This window comes from Heterodontus francisci, chromosome 35 (genome assembly GCF_036365525.1).
Source record: "Heterodontus francisci isolate sHetFra1 chromosome 35, sHetFra1.hap1, whole genome shotgun sequence".
In the NCBI taxonomy this organism is placed as follows: domain Eukaryota; kingdom Metazoa; phylum Chordata; class Chondrichthyes; order Heterodontiformes; family Heterodontidae; genus Heterodontus; species Heterodontus francisci.
The window spans coordinates 56,499,455-56,521,318 of record NC_090405.1 but is presented as its reverse complement, the minus strand read 5'-3'; the positions used below and the strand labels follow the sequence as shown (position 1 = coordinate 56,521,318).

The following is a 21,864-nucleotide window of genomic DNA, read 5'->3' as shown; positions in this document are numbered from 1 at the left end:
CATGGTTCATAACCTGCACACTCAGGGGTGTGGACCAGAAGAAATTTATCAGAGATGACCAGAAGGAAAGTGGACTAAAAACAAATTAAAATTGCTGCCCTGATATATATTAATGACCAAAACCTTGGTATACAGGGCACAATTTCAAAATCTGCGGATGATACAAAACTTGGAAACATTGTGAATTATGAGGATAGTGTAGAACTTTAAAAGAACAGACAGGTTGGTGGAATGGGCGGAAAGGTGAAAGATAAAATTTAATGCAGAGAAGTGTGAAGTGATTCATTTTGATAGGAAGAATGATTGGAGACAATATAAAATAAAGGGTACAATTCTAAAGGGGGTGTGGGAGCAGAGGGACCTAGGTGTATATGTGCATAAATCATTGAAGGTGGCAGGACAGGTTGAGAGAGCGGTTAATAGGGCGTACAGCATCCTAAGCTTCATTAATAGGGACATAGAGAACAAGGGCAAGGCAGTTATCTTAAACTTGTATAAAATACTGGTTCGGCCTCAAGTGGAGTTGTGTGTCCAGTTCTGGGTGCCACACTTTAGGAAAGATGTGAAAGCATTGGAGAGTGTACAGAAATGGATCACGAGAATGGTTCCAGGGATCAAGGACTTCAGTTATGAAGATAGATTGGAGAAGTTGGGACTGTTTTCCTTGGAGGAGAAGATTGAGAGGAAATTTGATAGAGGTATTCAAAATCACGAGGGTCTGGAGAGGGCAGATAGGGAGAAACTGTTCCCATTGGTGGAGGGATCAAGAACAAGTAGGCACGGATTTAAGATAATTGGCAAAGGAAGCAATAGCAACATGAGGAAAAACATTTTCACACAGCAAGTGGCTGGGAATTGGAATGCATTACCGGAGAGTGTGGTAGAGACAGGTTCAATTGAGGCCGAAGGCAGGGGAGTGGCACGAGGTAAACTGCTCTTTCAAAGAGCCAGCGCTGACACAATGGGCCAAATGGCCTCCTTCTGTGCTGTAACCATCCTGTGCTGTGTTTTACCCAGTATAACACTCCATTCATTGTTATATAACATACTGTGCACTACCCTGCATAACGCTCCTTCAGTCATATAATTATCTAAACTTGGGTTATCAGCTGTGTCACCTCTTCCCCCTATAATCCCTTAACACTCACATCCTGTGCTCCTTCCAAACTCTGCCCCCACCCTCTTGCATTGCCTTGCTTCTCATCCCTATGCACCCCCAATAGCCTCATCTCCTCCAAGAAGACCCTTCAGATGTTCCTTCAATTCCTGTTCTTTGCCGACTACCTTAGTTCTCCTTACCCCAGTCTCCATGACATCAACCTCTCCCCATATCAGACATTGGTCCCAGCCCTATCAGAATAGCAGTCATCAGCCCGCTTCTGAAAAAGTCCAACCTCCATCTATCTTCTGAAACTTCAACCACCCTTTCCACTCCAAGATCTTTGAATGTCGTTGCTCTTTGAAAGAACCATCCAAATAATTCCACTCCCCAGCTCTTTCCCCATAGCACTATTATTTTTGTCCTTTTCAAATATATATCCAATTCCTTTTTGAAAGTTAATGTTGAATCTGCTTTCACTGTCATTTTAGGCAGTTTATTCCAGATCATCATAACGTGCTGTATAAAAAAAAATTCTCTTCATCTCCCCTCTGGGTCTTTTGACAATTATCTTGAATTTGTGTCCTCTGGTTACCAACTCTCCAGTCAGAGGAAACACTTTCCTGTTACTTACGCTATCAAAATCCATTTTGATTTTGAACACTTCTATTAAATCTCCACATAATCTTCACTGCTTTATGGAGAACTCCAGTTTCTCGTCTAGAATTCTACGAAATACAAGTTCCAATTTATGATTATAAAAGATATTTCACTGAAGTGTTGAATGTTTACAAGAGTGCACAAACCCGAAAAGGCGTCACATCCTTTGTAATGAAGGAGATCTTGAAGTTGGTGCATAGCAGTGTCCCGTAGAGATCATGCGCACTCGTGTCCGTGGCAATACATTTTCTGACATTACTGGTCTCACTCACCACAAGCTCCCCTGAAATAAAGTAGCCAGATATTAGAAGCCCCGTTCAGTCCCCACCACAACCTGCTCCCTCGCTGCAGAGTAACAAACTATGGCTTATTGCTCCAGAATCAAAGGCTGTGGTTTCCAGCCCAACATCTCACAATCGGTTTATTCCAAATAGGATCCAGACAGAGTTTTGTGAGGGTTGGTGGGGGAAGAGAGTCAGGGCAAAAAAGGGACCAAGAAAACTGAAACAAAAACAAGAAATGCTGGAATCACTGAGCAGGTCTGGCAGCATCTGTGGAAAGAGAAGCAGAGTTAACGTTCCGGGTCAGTGACCCTTCTTCGGAACCTTCCGAAGAAGGGTCACTGACCCGAAACGTTAACTCTGCTTCTCTTTCCACAGATGTTGCCAGACCTGCTCAGTGATTCCAGCATTTCTTGTTTTTGTTTCAGATTTCCAGCATCCGCAGTATTTTGCTTTTATTTGACCAAGAAAACTGATTGTGTTCAGTGTCGTTTTTGTAAATTTCTGTTCTTAATTCTGGTGTTATGCATAGACAATTATAAAAAACAAAAACACATTTTAGTTTACAAAAATTTTCAAACTACATTCATCCACCCTCTGCACTGGGGGAACGAAGGAACAGGAGGAGGCCATTTAGCCCCTCAAGCCTATTCCATCATTCAATGGGATCATGGATGACTTAAGATATAACTTCGTATACCCACCTTTTCCCCACATCCCTTAACATCTTTGGTTAACAAAAATCTATCACTCAGATTTAAAATTAACAACTGATAAGAACATAAGAACTAGGAGCAGGAGTAGGCAATTCAGCCCCTCGAACCTGCTCCGCCATTCAATACGATCATGGCTGATCTCATCTCAACCTCAACTCCACTTTCCTGTCCGTTCTCCATAACCCTTCAACCCATTACTAATTAAAAATCTGTCTATCTCCTCAAATTTTCTCAATGTCCCGGCATCCACCACACTCTGTGTTAGTGAATTCCACAGATTCGCGAACCTTTGAGAGAAGTAATTTCTCCTCATCTCTGTTTTAAATCTGCTACCCCTTATCCTAAAACTGTGACCTCTCGTTCTAGATTGCCCCACAAGAGGAAACATCCTCTCTACGTCTACTTTGTCAATCCCCTTAATCATCTTATATACCTCAATTAGATCTCCTCTCATTCTTCTAAACTCTGGAGAGTAAAGGCCTAAAGTGCTCAATCTCCCTTCATAAGACAAACCCCTCATCCCTGGCATCAATCTAGTGAACCTCCTCTGAACTGTCTCCAATGCAACTACATCCCTCCTCAAGTAAAGGGACCAAAACTGTACGCAATACTCCAGGTGCGGTCTCACTAATGCCTTGTACAGTTGCAGCAACACTTCCCTACTTTTATACTCTATTCCTTTAGCAATAAATGTCAAAATTCCATTTGCCTTCCTTATCACCTGCTGTACCTGCATACTAGTTTTCTGCGATTCATGCACGAGAACACCCAGATCCCTCTGCACCAAAGCACTCTGAAGTTTCTCTCCATTTAGATAATAATTTGCCTTTCTATTCTTCCGACCAAAATGGATAACCTCACACTTATCCACGTTAAACTCCATCTGCCAAATTTTGGCCCATTCACCGAACCTATCCATATCCATTTGTAAATTTCTTATTTCTTTATTGCAACTTACTATCCCACCTATTTTAGTGTCATCTGCAAATTTAGCAATAGTACCTTCTATCGCTGCATCCAAGTCATTAATATAGATTGTAAATAGTTGGGGTACGAGGACCGAACCCTGTGGCACCCCACTAGTTACATTTTGCCAGCCAGAAAAAGACCCATTTATTCCGACTCTCTGCTTTCTGTTGGTTCGCCAATCCTCTATCCAAGCTAATAAATTGCCCCTAACCCCATGTGATCTTCCCTTGTGCATTAACCTTTTGTGCGGCATCTTATCAAATGCCTTCTGAAAGTCCAGATAATACTACATCTACAGGATCCCCATTATCCACTTTACTTGTTACAGCTTCGAAGAACTCTAGCAAATTAGTCAAACACGATTTACCCTTCATGAAACCATGCTGACTCTGATGGATTGAGTTTTGACTTTCTAAATGTCCTAATGATCTAGCGCCAAGAGACAGTTGCAGGAGAACTCCAAACCTCTACCACCCTTTGTGTGTAGAAGTGTTGCCTAATTTCACGCCTGAAAGGTCTGGCTCCAATTTTTAGACTATGCCCTCTACTCCTCGACCCGCCAACCAGCAGAAATAGTTTTTCTCTATCTACCCCTTCTGTTCCCCTTAATAGCTTGAAAACTTTGATAAATCACCCCTTAACCTTCTAAAATCTAGGGAATACACCCTAGTTTATGTAATCTCTCCTTGTAATGTAACTCCTGGAGTCCCGGTATCATTCTGGTAAATTTACACTGCACTCCCTCCAAGGCCAATATCTCCATCCTAAGGTGTGGTGTTCAGAACTGCTCACAGTAACTCCAGCTGTGATCTAACCAGGGCTTTGTATAACTGAATCATGACTTAGAGTCACATGGTCATAGAGTTACACAGCACAGTAACAGGCCCTTCAGCCCATCGTGTCTGTGCTGGCCATCAAGCACCTATTTATTCTAATCCCATTTTCCAGCACTTGGCCCATAGCCTTGTATGCTATGGCATTTCAAGTGCTCATCTAAATACTTATTACATGATATGAGGGTTCCTGCCTCTACCACCCCTTCAGACAGTGCATTCCAGATTCCAACCATCCTCTGGGTGAAAATTTTTTTCCTCAAATCCCCTCTAAACCTCCTGCCCCTTACCTTAAATCTATGCCCCTGGTTATTGACACTTCCGCTAAGGGAAAAAGTTTCTTCCTATCTATCCTATCAATGCCCCTCATAATTTTGTCTACTTCAATCAGGTCCCCACTCAGCCTTCTCTGCTCTAAGGAAAACAACCCGAGCTTATGCAGTCTCTCTTCATTACTGAAATGCTCCAGCCCAGGCAACATCTTGGTGAATCTCTTCTGCACCCTCTCCAATACAATCACATCCTTCCTATAGTGTGGTGACCAGAACTGTACACAGTACTCCAGCTGTGGCCTAACTAGCGTTTTATACAGCTCCATCACAACCTCCCTGCTCTTATATTGTGTCTTGGCCAATAAAGGCAAGTATCCCATATGCCTTCCTAACTACCTTATCTACCACCTGTGCTGCTATCTTCAGTGATCTATGGACAAGTATACCAAGGTCCCTCTGACCCTCTGTACTTCCTAGGGTCCTACCATCCATTGTATATTCCCTTGCCTTGTTAGTCCTCCCAAAATGCATCACCTCACACTTCTCAGGAATAAATTCAATTTGCCACTGCTCCGCCCATCTTACAAGCCCATCTATATTCTCCTGTAATCTAAGGCTTTCCTCCTCACTATTTACGGCACCACCAATTTTCGTGTCATCTGCGAACTTACTGATCATACCTCCTCTATTCACCTCTAAATCATTAATGTACACTACAAACAGCAAGGGTCCCAGCACCGATCCCTGTGGTACACCACTGGTCACAGGCTTCCACTCGCAAAAACAACCCTTGACCATCACCCTCTGCCTCCTGCCACTGAGCCAATTTTGGATCCGATTTGCCAAGTTACCCTGGATCCCCTTGTATTCTAGTCCTTGTAATCTACCCCTTGTATTCTAGTTCTCAAGATATAAAGGCCAGCATTCCAATAGGCTATTTGATTTTTTTTTCAGTTCATGACATTTTAATGATCTATGTACCTGGAGCCCCCAGTCTCTTTAGAACGCCACTGTTTCTAGCTTTTCACAATTTAGAAAGTACCCTGATCTATCTTTTTCAGATCCAAAGTGAATGACCTCACATTTGCCTACGATGAAATCCATCTGGCACAGTTTTGTCCGCTTAATCTATCAAATCTCTATAATTTTACACTTCCATCTACACTGCTTATAATACTGTCTATCTTTGGATCATCAGTCGCTAATAAATATACTGAATAGTTGAAGCCCCCACACAGATCCTTGCAGGACACCACTAGTCACATCCTGCCAATTAGAGTATCTGCCCATTATCCCTAACCTCTGTCTCCTGCCACTCAGCCAATTTTCTAACCAGATCAATAATTTTCCTTCAATTTCATGAACTTCAACTTTAGCTAACAGTCTCTTTGGAGGAACTTTATCAAGTGCCACCTGGAAGTCCATATGAATGACGTCATAGACATTCCCCTGTCCACTACATGAATTCTTTGAAGAGGTGACTAAATCAGGTTCGTCAGGCATGACCTACCCTTTACAAATCCATGCTGGTTCTCACTGATCAGTGGAAAATGTTCAAGGTGTTCAGTCACACTATACTGAATTATAGACTCCAGCAATTTCCTGACAAGAGATGTTAGGCTAACTCGTCTATAATTCCCTGGTTTCCGTGTCTCACTTTTCTTAAATAGCAGAGTAACATGCACAATTTTCCAATCGAAAGGAATAGTTCCCAAATCAAGAGAACTTTGGAAGACTATAGTTTGGGCATCTGCAATGTTCTCACTCACTTCCTTTAAAATCATGGATGGAAACCATCTGGTCCTGGGGATTTGTCACTCTTCAGTGCCATTAGTTAGTTAGTTAGAGATACAGCACTGAAACAGGCCCTTCGGCCCACCGAGTCTGTGCCGACCATCAACCACCCATTTATACTAATCCTACACTAATCCCATATTCCTACCACATCCCCACCTGTCCCTATATTTCCCTACCACCTACCTATACTAGGGGCAATTTATAATGGCCAATTTACCTATCAACCTGCAAGTCTTTTGGCATGTGGGAGGAAACCGGAGCACCCGGAGAAAACCCACACAGACACAGGGAGAACTTGCAAACTCCGCACAGGCAGTACCCAGAATCTTTGTATGTGGAGGTGGTCGGCAGCAGCACTGATGTCAGGGACCCGTTTGTGATTTGGACCAGTAAGCGGCAGGTCAAAGTGACCTTGAAGGTCGATGCCAATGGAGCCATCATCCACCCTCCTTCCAGCTTCGCTATTGAGGGAAGTCAAGGCTTCTTAGTCTATGCAGCGCAGCCCAGAGTTTGTCGTGCCTGTGGCAAATTTGGTCACGTGACAGCTAACTGCAGTACTGCAGGAAGGAAGGCCATCAGACCAAGGACTGTAAGCAGAGTAAGTGTTGCAACCTGTGCGGTGAGGCAGGCCACCTCTACAAAACCTGCCCCAAATACTGCCTCTGTTATGCTCAGGCAGCAAGGTCCAAGCAAAGGCCGGGAGAAGGAACAACGAATGCGTCTGGTGCTGGGAAGGAGACAAGCAACCCTCTCTACAAATAAAGTCTACCTGAGAAGAAGAAAGGGGAGACAGTTGAAACCAGCGACCCAACACCTACCCTGTGCCCAGTAACCCCTCCTCCACAGACAGAATCAATGGAGGAGGAGGCAGCTGATGATCAAACAGGTCAGTGGTAAGTGGTACAAAGGAAAACCACAAAGAAAGATCTGCCTAAAGTGGAACAGGTCACCACCCAAACCAGCGGCAAGAGGAGGCTACCGTCTGAGACAGACTACAGCAGCTCCTCTTCACTGGACGAGGAAGTGTCCGAACGACGGCACCTGCAAAAGAAGCGGCAGAGATCAAAGGAGCTGTAAGATAAAGTCCCCCCAGCCCCCGGGCACAGGAAGCTGTGATGGGCCCAGCGCGCCCCAAACCCAAAGCGCAGAATCGAGTGACATGCCCAGCGCATCCCAGCTCCGGGACACCGAGAACAACGACATGTCTGGCGCACTCCAGCTCCAGGAAGCCAGGAGCAGTGATGTTTTCGAGGAGGAAACAACAGCAGAGGACAGCCCAATCCTTGTTGCCTACAAGACCCCCCCCCGCCCCCCGCGATGTCACCCCAGCGGAACAAACCCTGCATGAGAAACCAGGAGGCGTTTCTGAGCCCAACGAGCGTACACCATGGGTATGCAGGAACATACCAAAGGACTGGGACTAGCAAGGTCAAATGGTGTGGGCAGCAACAACCAACTTAAAAATGGGTATAAGGATTGCTTCAATTAACGTGCGTAGCATTAAATCTACTACGCGATGTGTTTCAACCTTGGATTACCTCGCCAAGGTCAAAGCCGACCTACTGTTTCTGCAGGAGTGTGGAATACCACACCTCAGCACCGACAGGCGATGGTGGTCCCACGGGCCATCGATCTGGTCAGGGGGTAATGACTGCCGTTCCTCCGGCCTGTTTATTCTGCTGCGGGGAGGTAACTTCACCATCTCCGAGGTTAAGGTGGTGGTGGGCGGTCGCCTCCTCGTAGCAGATGTAATGTACAACAACGCTCAGCTCCGGCTGATCAAGGTGTACACCCCGGTTCAATGCAGCGAGTGGCTGACTGTCTTCCAGCAGCTCCCACTGCTGCTGGCGACGTCCAGGCCGGTCATTCTAGGTGGTGACTTCAACTGCATCATCGATGCAGCTGGACGACCCGGCAGAGACGACAGCAAACTAGAAGCTACGTCCAGATTCCTAATAGAAACAGTAAAAGATGCCAAACTGCACGACGTCTTCAGCAAATCTGCAGATGGAGCGCAGCGTAGATACACATGGTCAACACCGGACGGGTCTGCCCGTTCCAGGATTAACTTCCCGTCTGTGTCCCGTGCTGTCACGGTCAGATCCACCGACGTCAAGCCGGTGTTCTTCTCCGACCACTGCCTCTTTCTGGCCTACTGTCACTTACAGGACGATTAGCGGGTTGGCAGAGGGACATGGAAGCTCAATGTCACACTGCTAACCCCAGAGAACATTGAGGAACTCAAAAGGGATTACAAAGGTTGGAGAACCCTGAAACCCCTCTTTGAGACTCCAGTTCACTGATGGGAGACGATGAAGGAGATCAAGAGGTTCTTTGTCCTCAAAGGTGTTCAGAGGGCTAGAGAGAGAGAGAGAGAGAGAGAGAGAGAGAGAGAGAGAGGGAAATGTCCCGACTCCAGAAAAGTATGCAAAATCTGCTCCGGCTGCAGGTGATGGAGATCCTCCTTGACCTCGACCCCCAAGAGGTGAAGAGCCAGCAGGCCTCGCTCTTTGCCACGGAGGCCTCCAAGATCATCTTCCGGTCCAGAGTCCGCTCCATTGAGCAGGATGAGACGTGCTCGCGTTACTTCTTCCAAAAGGTACACAGAGAGAGCTCTGTTATCAGCAGCCTGAAGGAAGAGGATGGCTCGGTAACGTCTTCGCAGTCCGACATACTAAGGATCAGCAAATCCTTTTATGTTGGGCTGTACGACATGAAGCCCACAGACAGCACGAACTCCCAGTCCTTCCTGTCATCTATCACAAGGGTCTTAGATGACAGCATGAGGGAGAGACTGGACAATCCGCTAACGCTGGACGAGCTGACAAAGGCCGTCAAGTCCTTCGATACGAGTAAAGCTCCCGGAAGCAATGGCTTACCGGTTGAGTTGTATTCAGCCCTATGGGACTGGGTCAGCCCGGACCTGCTGGAAGTATACGAGAGTATGCTTCTGGCTGGCAGCATGTCAGAATCCATGAGGAAAGGCATCATCACCTCATCTACAAGCGGACGGGGGAGAGGGCAGAAATCAGAAATTGGCAGCCCATCTTACTGCTTAATGTTGACTACAAGATTCTGTCATAGCCAGTCGAATCAAGTCTGCTCTGGAGTTGGTGATTCACCCCGATCAGACCTGTACTGTACCCGGCAGGAAGATCTCTGATAGTCTCGCGCTACTCAGGGATACGATCGCCTACGTATGGGACAGGAGGGTGGACACCTGCCTCATCAGCCTGGACTAGGAAAAGGCTTTTGACAGGATATCACACACCTACATGATGGACGTGCTTTCCAAAATGGGGTTTGGGGAGGGAATCTGCAATTGGATCAAACTGCTCTACACAAACATCAGTAGCACAGTCTCAATCAATGGGTGGGAATCCGAAAGTTTCCCGATCCAATCTGGAGTCAGACAGGGCTGTCCTCTCTCCCTGTCTTGTTTGTTTGCTGTATTGAACCCTTTGCTGAAACTATTAAGAAGGATGCGAGCATAAGGGGAGTGACAATCCCAGGTAGTGGAGGCACTCAGGTTAAAACCTCCCTGTACATGGATGACGTCGCCATCTTCTGCTTGGATCCGCGGTCCGTTCGCAGACTGATGAGCGGCTGTGACCAGTTCAAATTGGCCTTGGGAGCCAAAGTTAACCACGGCAAGAGCGAGGCCATGTTCTTTGGGAACTGGGCTGACTGATCCTTTGTCCCATTCACCGTCAGGTCAGACTACCTGAAGATGCTGGGGATATGGTTCGGAAGGGCCGGGGCGTGCGCCAAAACCTGGAGGGAGCGTGTAGCCAGGGTACACCATAAGCTGAGTATGTGGGAGCAGCGATCTTTCTCCATTATGGGTAAGAACCTGATCATCAGGTGCGAGGCGCTCACGTTGTTGCTGTACGTGGTGCACGTCTGGTCCATACCCCACTCTTGCGCTGTGGCGGTCACCCAAACCATTTTCCGCTTCATATGGGGATCCAAAATGGACCAGGTCCAGAGGAACACGATGTTCAAACCTCTGGATAACGGCAGGAAAAATGTACCCAACGTGGCCCTCATCCTGATGACCACCTTCGTGTGCGGCTGCATCAAGCTGTGCGCAGATCCCCAGTAAGCAAACTCCAAGTGTCACTACATGCTGAGGTTCTATCTGTCCCCAGTGTTGCGAAGGATGAGCCTGGTCACATTGCTGCGGAACGCTCCATCCAGTTGGACCGTGCCATACTACCTATCCTTCGTGGAAAAGTTTCTGCGGAAAAATACCTTTGACCACCGATCCATCAGGCAGTGGTCTGCACGGAATGTCCTCAAGGCCCTACGGGAAAAGGAGATGGTGGATCCAGTCAGATGGCTCCCCGAGCAGACCGCCAAAGTTATTTGGCGGAATGCCTCATCACCAGAACTTTCAAACAAGCACCAAGATGTAGCTTGGCTGGTGGCGAGAAGAGCCCTCCCCGTCAGATCCTTCCTGCACGCCCGAAGTCTCACCTCCTCCGCACAATGCCCCCGCGGTGGCTGTGGTGGGGAAGAGACGGTTGCCCACCTCCTTCTGGAATATGTCTTTGCAAAGCAGGTGTGGAAAGAGATGCAGTGGTTTTTGTCGAGGTTCATCCCAAGCAGCTCTGTAACACAGGAATCTGTGCTCTACGGGCTGTTCCCAGGGACGCTACCGAGATAACCATCAACAGCTGCTGGAGGACTATCAATTCGGTGAAAGATGCCCTTTGGTCTGCCCGAAACTTGTTGGTCTTCCAGCGCAAAGAGTTGTCCATGACCGAGTGTTGCAGATTGGCACATTCGAAGGTCCAGGACTACGTGCTGAGGGACGCACTGAAGCTTGGGGCAGCCGCAGCAAAGGCTCAATGGGGAAAGGCCACTGTGTAAGGTCCCCTCACCAAGCTGAACTGAGGGACTGGATCCATGGAAAATCCCTCAGGCTGTATCCAGAAAATGTTTGTTTGCTGCACAAAGCACATGGCAGGTAAAATGAAATGGAAGCGTTGTGAGGAAACTCACTCCTGTATTGAAGGAAACTGATCTCCTTTGCACCCTTTGTATTGTTAACTTGGTGCTGTTTTGAACTGTTTTGTAATTTTTAAAAAAAAAGTTTTTTACGAATAAAGTATATTTTGGAAATAAAAAAAATGTATACAGGAACAGCAAAAGGCCATTCAGCCCTTCAAACCGGTTATATATGGGAACAGGAGGAGCCATGCAGCTCCTCGAATCTGGTCACATAATAAGAATGGCTGCAGTTTAGAAATAGTTCATTGGTCACAAAGAACTTTTAAGAAGTGATGTAGCCCTGAGCGAAGGCTAGGTTTGTTTTGTGACTGCACACAATGTCTTTACCTGCAGAGCAATGGGACGGGCTGGGGAGGAGCAGATTCATGGATTTCACCATGTGACTGGTCTTGACAATCCAGTTTAAGTTTCTCCATGTGCAGCCCCTTTTACAAGACAGAGTTTTATAGATCTGCTCTCATTTCCACACACTTCACAATTATCCGGGAAATTTGCAAACCGCGGAGTTCAAATCTAAATCTCACCAACAATTCTCAGAATGTGATAGTGGAACATTTACTCATTTTCCTACTAGAGCCAGAGGAAGCAAATAAAGGCAGAATTTTGGAAGCTCATGCAGTGGGGTACAGAATTGCTGCCAAATCAGTGGCGCCAGTATAACCAGCATTAAACCATGCACCAAATGCTGACCAGCACAACTGCAGCAGCTACAAGGGCACTGTTGAAAATTCCAGCCCCAATTCAGATGTTTTTCATCCAAATGCACCAGAATGGAAGGAGCGGCTGTGTGAAAGGTACTGACAAATTTACCCGGACAGAGCAGCTGAACAAGCCTGGGAATCCCTTTGATCTCATTCACCTTATTTTTAATTAAAAGATTTTAAGACTGACAGGCTTATTCTGGTATTATTTATTGCTGGTTTTTTTCCGAGGTTAGAACAGAAAATCCAGAAAGTGATTTATTTCTGAAACACAAAGTAAAGACTTGCGTTTGCATTGTGACTGCGCAAATTACTCAAATGTGACAGCTGTGTTGTACACAACAAGATTCCACAAACAGCAATGAGATTATTTGGATGCTGTAGGGAGGTGGGGGAGGGGGCAGTACTGACTGGGACTTTGAAAAGTACATTGGGATCACGTAAACTTCCGACACTGAATCAACACCAACATCTTGAAAAAAAATGGCCATTTCCAAAATAATTGCATTGAAGCCCTTCTAAAGCCACCTTTGCTGTGAGCTGTACTCGCAACACTTCCAGTCCAGTTAAACAGGGAGTAAAATCATTTGCTTTGAGGGAATTGAGCTAATTTTCAACAGTCTATATAAAGTTTAAGAGGAAGCAATAGACAGAACCGTGTGCCCCATACAGCACTAAGTATAGCGGGTCAAGCAGCATCTCTAAATGAATCAAAATCAAATGACACTGCAGTTTTGATTTTGGATTATATATCACTGCACATCTTCCCCCTGGGGTTGATGCTATGTGGGCTCATCTAACTCCAGCTGACCAGTGTCCGAGTCTCTAGCATGGGGTCTGTCTCTGGAAAACTCTAGAATGACCACAGATCACAGCCTGTAACGAGCACCACACGGCCTTTTGACAAATGATTAGCCATATAGAGGGACACTGAGCTCTCCGGTCCCTACCGGGGTACAGAGCAACTCAATACTTATTTTTTTTTTTATTTTAGAGATACAGCACTTAAACAGGCCCTTCGGCCCACCGAGTCTGTGCCGACCATCAACCACCCATTTATACTAATCCTACACTAATCCCATATTCGTACCATATCCCCACCTGTCCCTATACTTTCACCTACCTATACTAGGGGCAATTTACAATGGCCAATTTACCTATCAACCTGCAAGTCTTTGGTGGTGGGAGGAAACCGGAGCACCCGGCGAAAACCCACGCAGACACAGGAAGAACTTGCAAACTCCGCAAAGGCAGTACCCAGAATTGAACCCGGGCCGCTGGAGCTGTGAGGCTGTGGTGTTAACCACTGCGCCACTGTGTCTCCCACGTGGAACCAGGTACAGAACTGTGGGGGTATTACAGCCCATATCCTCACCCAACCTTCACACCTGCACATTCCGCAGCTCCTATATTCAGTGACCTGGAACAATGACTGAGTGACCAACGCAGAACAGACCAAGGGTGGACCATGGGACTGTCTGCCTACGTACCTACATCAGTGCCTTTATCCATGGAGCTAAATATTGGGCAGGTTTAAATAGGTATTCAAGTTATGTCAGACACTTAGAGACCACAAACCTAACTCTAAACAGTCTCCTGATAGTAACAGCTCTATCCCATCTTTACACAGTAAGAAATAAGGATATTAGGGTTAGGAGGTCACTTTGCAGCTGGCTGTGCTACACCTGACCTGGGAGGGCTTAATGCAGACACTGGGTACATGAAATAAGCAAGCTTTCTGTTGTTCTGATGCCCTGCAACTTGACAGTAAAAACCAAGGGCAATGTTGAAAGATGGTTTTGTTTAAGTACACTCACACAGGACATCCAACTACTCACTGCTTGATACTGACAGAAAGCTTGAGATTGAATGAGAGAGCCATTACTGTGCAGTCCCTCACTGCTTGGAGGTTTAATTAGCACATCATTTACCTCACTCTCCTAGCAGCGTTACAACTGCTCTAACTTAACACGCTTCAGATGGTTATAAATCAGTTCAACAATTTGACGTGTTTGTGCATTCATAATCAAACATCTGCTGCTTCATATCGAAAACTTAAGGAAAGTGCAGCCTTGGCACAGACTCCAGATTGTAAAACTGCTTCATTAGTGGCTGCTGACCATGTGTCTGGGAGTGTTGGCCAGTTGTAGAGTTAGTGGGAAAGTGCAGCCCTCCACACATCTTCACACTGCCAGGCAGAAACTCCATGGAAATTCCAGTCCAAAAACACAGTGCTAATTACCTCTGCCCAAAAAGTCTGCACTTTCTACCACTCGAACCTTGTACCATTTCAGATACTATTCGCGCCTGAATCTCACATAATAAACCTGTACTTTTGAAATTCAGTCCAAATAAACTTTCCTTGCATCCATTTGATTTTTTAAACCAATTTTCACTGAGACATTCCTGGATTCTAAAATTATTCCTAACCAGTTTTGTTTTTAAGCTGATTTTTGTCTGAAAACGGAGCCCTGAGTCCCTGCAGCTTTTAAGAGTTTTACAAGATCCAGTTTTGTCGGGAAGACTTTTCTCTGGTGCAACAAAAAATATAAACTCTTGATGAAACAAATATGTATGAACATATGAGGACAGGATTGGGCACAACTGTGACATCTTGAGCTGCCAAATAATCTCTAAATTCCAGAATATCATCTTCGGTAGTGGAAATCTCAAACTCCCTCCCACCCCACCACAAAGCTGTTAAGGCTGATTGATAAATTTGCTGTAAGCAAGGGTATTCAGGATTAAGGAACCAAGGCAGGTAAATGAAGTTAAGGTACAGGTCAGCCATGATCTAATTAAATGGTCCAACAATTCAAGGGGCTGAATGGCCTTCTTCCATTCCTATGTCCCCAGCGGTGGAAACTGGCACAGAATGAGCATTGTGATGTGAACGCCTGTCAAAGATCCTTACTTAAAGATTCATTAGACAGACACAAGATGTTGCAAACAATGTGTCTGTGTGTAAGCTGCTGTGTTATCAACCACCAGCATTGAGACAAAGCAACAGACCAATTCAAGCACCTAGAAAGGGGTGGGGAGGAAAGGGGCAGAATCAGAAATAGCTCCCTGTCCATCGGCAGCAGAAATAAACCACAATAAGCTCCTTCTGGGCAAACCAGGCGGCAGAAAGGAAGAACTGTGTGAATCAAATATTCAATCACTGCAGTGAGAACAGTCAGCAACAAGTCTGAGCCTTCCTATAGTGTGAATGAGACATTCATTCTGCATTGCAATTTCTTAATCTATTCACACTGTAGCAAACACATTCTTTGTGGTGAGTTAAACAATAACTTTTCTGTTGAAATATTAAAACCCATTGCCATGTGAGTGAGTCATGCAATCAATGCTGTTATCACGAGTGTAGCACTGGCTGAATGTGCTCACTATAACGCCTCTCATGACTACAGCTAGTGGGATCAATGCAGAGGCGAGAATGCTACCTACTTATGACTAAATACCTCTCTCATCAAAACCCAGCTTAGTACAGTCTGTGTGGACTGAATAATCCCACTGCTCACTTTATATCATTGCACTGCTTAATGACACAAAGTTTTAAAAAAAAGCATGTTGAAAAACTCCAACTGCTTTTCTTCAAAACCTTTCAGAAAAGCCCATGAACTTGTTCAAGAGGCTCATAAAACCTTGAAAACTGTAACCCACCACGTCCGTAAGGCTTTGCCCAAGAAGGGTGACCAAACAAGAAATCTGTTTTACTAATGTTGGTTGAGGAATAAACATTGCCCCAGCTCAATGGGGAGAACTCCACTGATTTTCTTCAAAATTGTGCTATGGGATCTTTATATCACCTGAGTGGCAGACAGAGCCTCATCCAAAAGATGGTACTTCTGATAATGAAGTACCGCCCCGACGGTGCAGCGCTCCCGCAGTACTGACCCGCAGGCAGTGCGGCACTCCCTCACTACTGACCCTCCGACAGTGCGGCACTCCCTCAGTACCGCCCCGACAGTGCAGCACTCCCTCAGTGCTGACCCTCCGACAGTGCGGCACTCCCTCAGTACCGTCCCTTCCGACAGTGCGGCACTCCCTCAGTACCGCCCCGACAGTGCAGCACTCCCTCAGTGCTGACCCTCCGACAGTGCGGTGCTCCCTCAGTACTGACCCTCCGACAGTGCGGCGCTCCCTCAGTACTGACCCTCTGACAGTGCGGCGCTCCCTCAGTACTGACCCTCTGACAGTGCGGCACTCGCTCAGTACTGACCCTCTGACAGTGCGGCACTCGCTCAGTACTGACCCTCCGACAGTGCGGCGCTCCCTCAGTACTGACCCTACGACAGTGCGGCGCTCCCTCAGTACTGACCCTACGACAGTGCGGCGCTCCCTCAGTACTGACCCTCCGACAGTGCGGCGCTCCCTCAGTACTGACCCTCCGACAGTGCGGCACTCGCTCAGTACTGACCCTCCGACAGTGCGGCACTCGCTCAGTACCGACCCCCCCCCCCCCCTCGACAGTGTAGCGCTGCTTCTCACGTGAAGGTCTCACAACATACTGTCCCATGCCAGTGCCTGCTGCTCCCAATGAAGAAAACGTGCATAAAATGTGGCAGAAGCAGAGGCTACTTCCCAGTTTCAGTTGCAAGAACCTTTTTTTTTTAATGTTAAAGCATGTGTCCCTGGCCAGCCTAGGGTGAGCTCTCACCCTCCTGTCCTTTGGTACAGTGGCCTACACATTGCTATTCTGTGCTCAACTCCTCCCAGAATCACACCATACTAACAGACTTTTGAGAATCTGCTGCACCACTGAATGAGCTGGAGTCTGAATCTGCTCCAGGTTGAAGGATGTATTCAGGGGCCCTGCAACCTCGATCCTTACCAGGAACACAGCATCAAACCACTCCGCTTTTAAATGGCTCTACACTGCAGGAGTGCAGTTAACGGTGGAATGTGGCCTCCTCCCTTCATCAGCAACAGTGTAACCTGGCTGCTGTAACTGCAACCTATGGTAGTGGGTCAGTTTCTGTACAGTCAATGTCACACATTTACACCGATTATAAATTGATCTCCAAGATATACAGTGGAGCCTGAGGCAAGCAGCATCTGCAAAAATAATAAAAGTAACGTCTCAATTTTAACATTCTCGTCCTTGTTTTAAAATCCCTCCAAGGTTTCATTCCTGAATACCTCTAATCTCCTCCAGGCCAACAACCCACCAAGATATCTGCGTTCCTCTAATTCTGGCCTTTGCAGCATCCCTGATTTTCATCACTCCACCACTCGCATACAGATGCACTGGTTATGATTTTACAAAATTCTCCAGATTCTAGAATAGTCATAGTCATAGAGTTATACAGCACAGAAACAGGCCCTTCAGCCCATCGTGTCTGTGCTGGCCATCAAGCACCTAACTATTCTAATCCCATTTTCCAGCACTTGGCCCTAGCCTTGTATGCTATGGCATTTCAAGTGCTCATCTAAATACTTCTTAAATGTTGTGAGGGTTCCTGCCTCTATCACCCCTTCAGGCAGTGTGTTCCAGATTCCAACCACCCTCTGGGTGAAATTTTTTTTCCTCAAATCCTCTCTAAACCTCCTGCCCCTTACCTTAAATCTATGCACCCTGGTTACTGATCCCTCTGCTAAAGGAAAAAGTTTCTTCCTATCTATCCTATCAATGCCCCTCATAATTTTGTATACCTCAATCATGTCCCCCCTCAGCCTTCTCTGCTCTAAGGAAAACAACCCTAGCCTATCCAATCTCTCTTCATAGCTGAAATGCACCAGTCCAGGCAACATCCTGGTGAATCTCCTCTGCACCCTCTCCAGTGCAATCACATCCTTCCTATAGTGTGGTGCCCAAAACTGTACACAGTACTCCAGCTGTGGCCTAACTGGTCCCAGAATGGTCGCAGTGGATTCGAAGTTAGCAAATGTAACCCTCTATTCAAAGAAGGGAGAGTGAAAACAAAGAATTACAGGCCAGTTAGCCTGACACCAGTCACTGGGAAAATGCTGAAATCTGTTATTAAGGAAGTCTTAACAATGCACTTAGAAATTCAAAGCGTGCTCAGATGAAATCAACATGGTCTTATGAAAGAGAAATTATGTTTGACAAATTTATTCCAGTTTTTTGAGGATATAATTAGTAGGGTAGGTAAAGAGGAACCAGTAGATGTAGTATACTTGGATTTCCAAAAGGCATTTGCGCCACACAAGCGCCAGACAATGACCATCCCCAACGAGAGAATCTAACCATCTCCCCTTGACATTCAACGGCATTACCATCACTGAATCCCCCACTATCAATATCCTAGGGGTTACCATTGACTAGAAACTGAACTGCAGTAGCCATATAAATACCGCGGCTACAAGAGCAGGTCAGAGGCTAAATATCCTGCGGGGAGTAACTCACCTCTCGACTCCCCAGTGCCTGTCCACCATCTACAAGGCACAAGTCAGGAGTGTGATGGAATACTCTCCACTTGCCTGGATGGGTGCAGCTCCAACAACACTCAAGAAGCTCAACACCATCCATAACAAAGCAGCCCGCTTGATTGGCACCCCATTGGACAGGCTTTGGGGAGTCAGGAGGTGAGTTACTCACCACAAAACTCCTAGCCTCTGACCTGCTCTTGTAGCCACAGTATTTATGTGGCTGCTCCAGTTCAGTTTCTGATCAATGGTAACCTCCAGGATGTTCGCAGTGAGAGATTCAGTGGTGGTAATGCCATTGAACATCAAGGAGAGATAGTTGGATTCTCTCTTGTTGGAGATGGTCATTGCCTGGCACTTGTGTGGCATGAATGAATGTAACTTTCCACTTATCAGCCCAAGTCTGAATGTTGTCTAGATCTTGCTGCATATGGACATGGGCTGCTTCAGTATTTGAGTCGTCGCGAATGATGAACATTGGGCAATCATCAGCAAACATCCCAACTTCGGACTTTATGATGGAGGGAAGGCCATTGATGAAGCAGCTGAAGATGGTTGGGCCTAGGAACTCCTGCAGTGATGTCCTGGGACTGATATGATTGACATCCAACAACCATCTTCCTTTGTGCTAGATACGACTCCAACCAGTGGAGTGTTTTCCCCTTGATTCCCATTGACTCCAGTTTTGCTAGGGCTCCTTGATGCCATACTCGGTAAAATGCTGCCTTCATGTCAAGGGCAGTCACTCTCACCTTGAGTTCAGCTCGTTTATCCATGTTTGGACCAAGGATGTAATGAGGTCAGGAGTGAGTGGGAGTTGGGGGTAACATATTAGCACGAATTGAGGACTGGCTAACGGAGAGGAAGCAAAGAGTAGGGATAAACGGGCCATTTTCAAGTTGGCAGGCTGTAACTAGTGGAGCGCCAAAAGGATCGGTGCTGGGGCCCCAGCTATTTACAATCTATATTAATCACTTAGAGAGAGTGTCCAAAAGTAATGTATCTAAGTTTGCTAACGACATAAAGCTAGGTTGGAAATATAAGCTGCGAGGAGGACACAAAGAGGCTGCAAAGAGATATAGACAAGTTTAGTGAGTGGGCAACAAGGTGGCAGATGGAGTATAATGTGGGGAAGTGTGAGGCTATTCACTTTGGTAGACAGAACTGAAAAACAGAGTTTAATGTTGATGTTCAGAGAGATCTGGGTTTGCTTGTACAAGGAACACAAAGTTACCATGTAGGTAATAAGCAATTCGGAAGGCAAACGGCATGCTGGCCTTTACTGCAAGGGGATTGGACTACAAGAATAAAGAAGTCTTGCTACAATTGTAGAGGGCTTTGGTGAAACCACACCTGGCGTACTGTGCGCAGTTTTGGTCTCGATATCTAAGGCAGGATATTCTTCCCTTGGAGGCAGTACAGCTAAGGCTCACTAGATTGGTTCCTGGAATGAGGGGGATGTCCTATTTTGAGAGGTTGAGTAAACTGGGCCTATACTCTTTGGAATTTAGGAAAATGAGAAGTGATCTCACTGAAACATACAGGCTTAACAGGGTAGACACAGAGGTTGTTTCCCCTGGTTGGGGAATCTGGAACATGGGGCACAGTCTCAGGATAACGGTCCAATCGTTTAGGACTGAAATGAAGAGAAATTACATCACTCAAAGGGTTGTAGATATTTTGGAATTCTCTACCCCAGAGGATAGTGGTACATCATTGAATATATTTAAAGCGGCGATAGACAGATTTTTGGTCTCAGGAAATCCAGGGATATAGCAAGCGGGCAGGAAAGGGGAGCTGGGGCAGATGGTCAGCCATGATTGCACTGAATAGCGGAGTAGGCTCGAGGCGCCAAATGACCTACTTCTATTTCTTACATTCTTATGGCAGTTCTGTTATCAGCAGTCAAGGGTCCCTGCTCTGGAATTCCCTTCCTAAATCTCTCCTCCTTTAAAGTGTTCTTTAAAACCTACCTCTTTGACCATGCTTTTAGTTACCTGCTCTAATACTTCCTTATGTGGCTCCGTATCAAATTTGTTTACCTGGAAATGCCATGGGACATTTTATTATGTTAAAGGCACTACATAAATACTAACTAGCTGTTGTTGGAGCACAGCACACACAAATCACGGTCCCAACAAGTTTGGAAAACTTGCGGTGCAGAAACACCTTTCAGAGACTGAAGCAAGATGACAATCTCCATTTGTGCAAAAGCAAGGCATGCCCATCAGGCTGACAAACCAAATATATCTGTCAAACTGCTCCTTCAATCAGAGAACAAAAAATGTTGTTTCACCCATCAGGCCTTTGTTTTTCCTCACATACCCTCTGTCCCGCCATGGGCTCAACCCCCAAACCATGGTTAAAAAAATCACATTTCCCACTGCTGCCTCCATCAGATCCCCTCCTAAAGCCCATGTTATTGTCTCCATGAAGCTCCTCTGCACCTTCCCCATTGAAATGGTATCTCTGGGAAAGGGTCAAGCCCTGGGCTCGGAGTACAGGCTAAACCTCCCCTGCTTCACCATGACCAGTGAGACACCTCCTCACCGCTTCCCCCTCACTGCTCCTGCACTTGCCATAGAATGACAGGAGACCCTTCGGCCCATCGGCCCTGTGCCAGCCCATCGCTCGAGCTGATCTTTGGATCCCATTTCCTGCTCTTTCCTCCTTCACTACTTCTCCAACGTCACTTCGAAACTTTGCTCTAATTTTTACCTCACAAACTGCATTTCGATGCCGAATGGCCCGGGCCCCGGCCTGGAGTTTGTTCCCTTCACCGGGCGGAGACACGGCGCCTCCCGCACCTCTGACACGCTGAGGGGGAGAAACCCCCTCCTGAAGCCGTGGACCCGCACGGCGGCCCGGCCTTCACAAACCCTGTCCCCCGAGGCCCCGAGTAAGGACTCACCCGGCAACAGCGCGGCCTCACACACCCGGCTCACCTCAGCCCGGCTCGGGAAGGAGCTCTGCGGAAAGAAACACCCGTTAGACAGACAGACAAAGCGAGGCCCCAACCGCAGTCCCCAGCCCGGGCCCGGCCTCACCTCCGCGGGCGGCAGGTAGCTCCTGAAACTCGGCTTCGAACTCTTCATCCCGGACACTGGGAACATCCCGAGCGGCTGCGGGG

At 46.7% G+C, this 21,864-nt stretch overlaps 1 protein-coding gene across 3 annotated transcripts in view; it reads right to left on the bottom strand.

Moving 5' to 3' along the window:
- Positions 1-21,864, bottom strand: part of mtmr10 (myotubularin related protein 10) — a 73,913-nt gene extending 52,049 nt beyond the window's left edge. For 2 of the 3 annotated variants that reach the window (XM_068015660.1, XM_068015661.1), the window contains exons 1-3: positions 21,782-21,864; positions 21,646-21,703; positions 1,906-2,042 (exon numbers count right to left, since the gene is read on the bottom strand). In XM_068015660.1, coding sequence (XP_067871761.1) covers positions 1,906-2,042; positions 21,646-21,703; positions 21,782-21,847 — 261 coding nt within the window. In that variant the 5' untranslated portion in view covers positions 21,848-21,864. The other variant, XM_068015662.1, reaches the window with a different exon arrangement.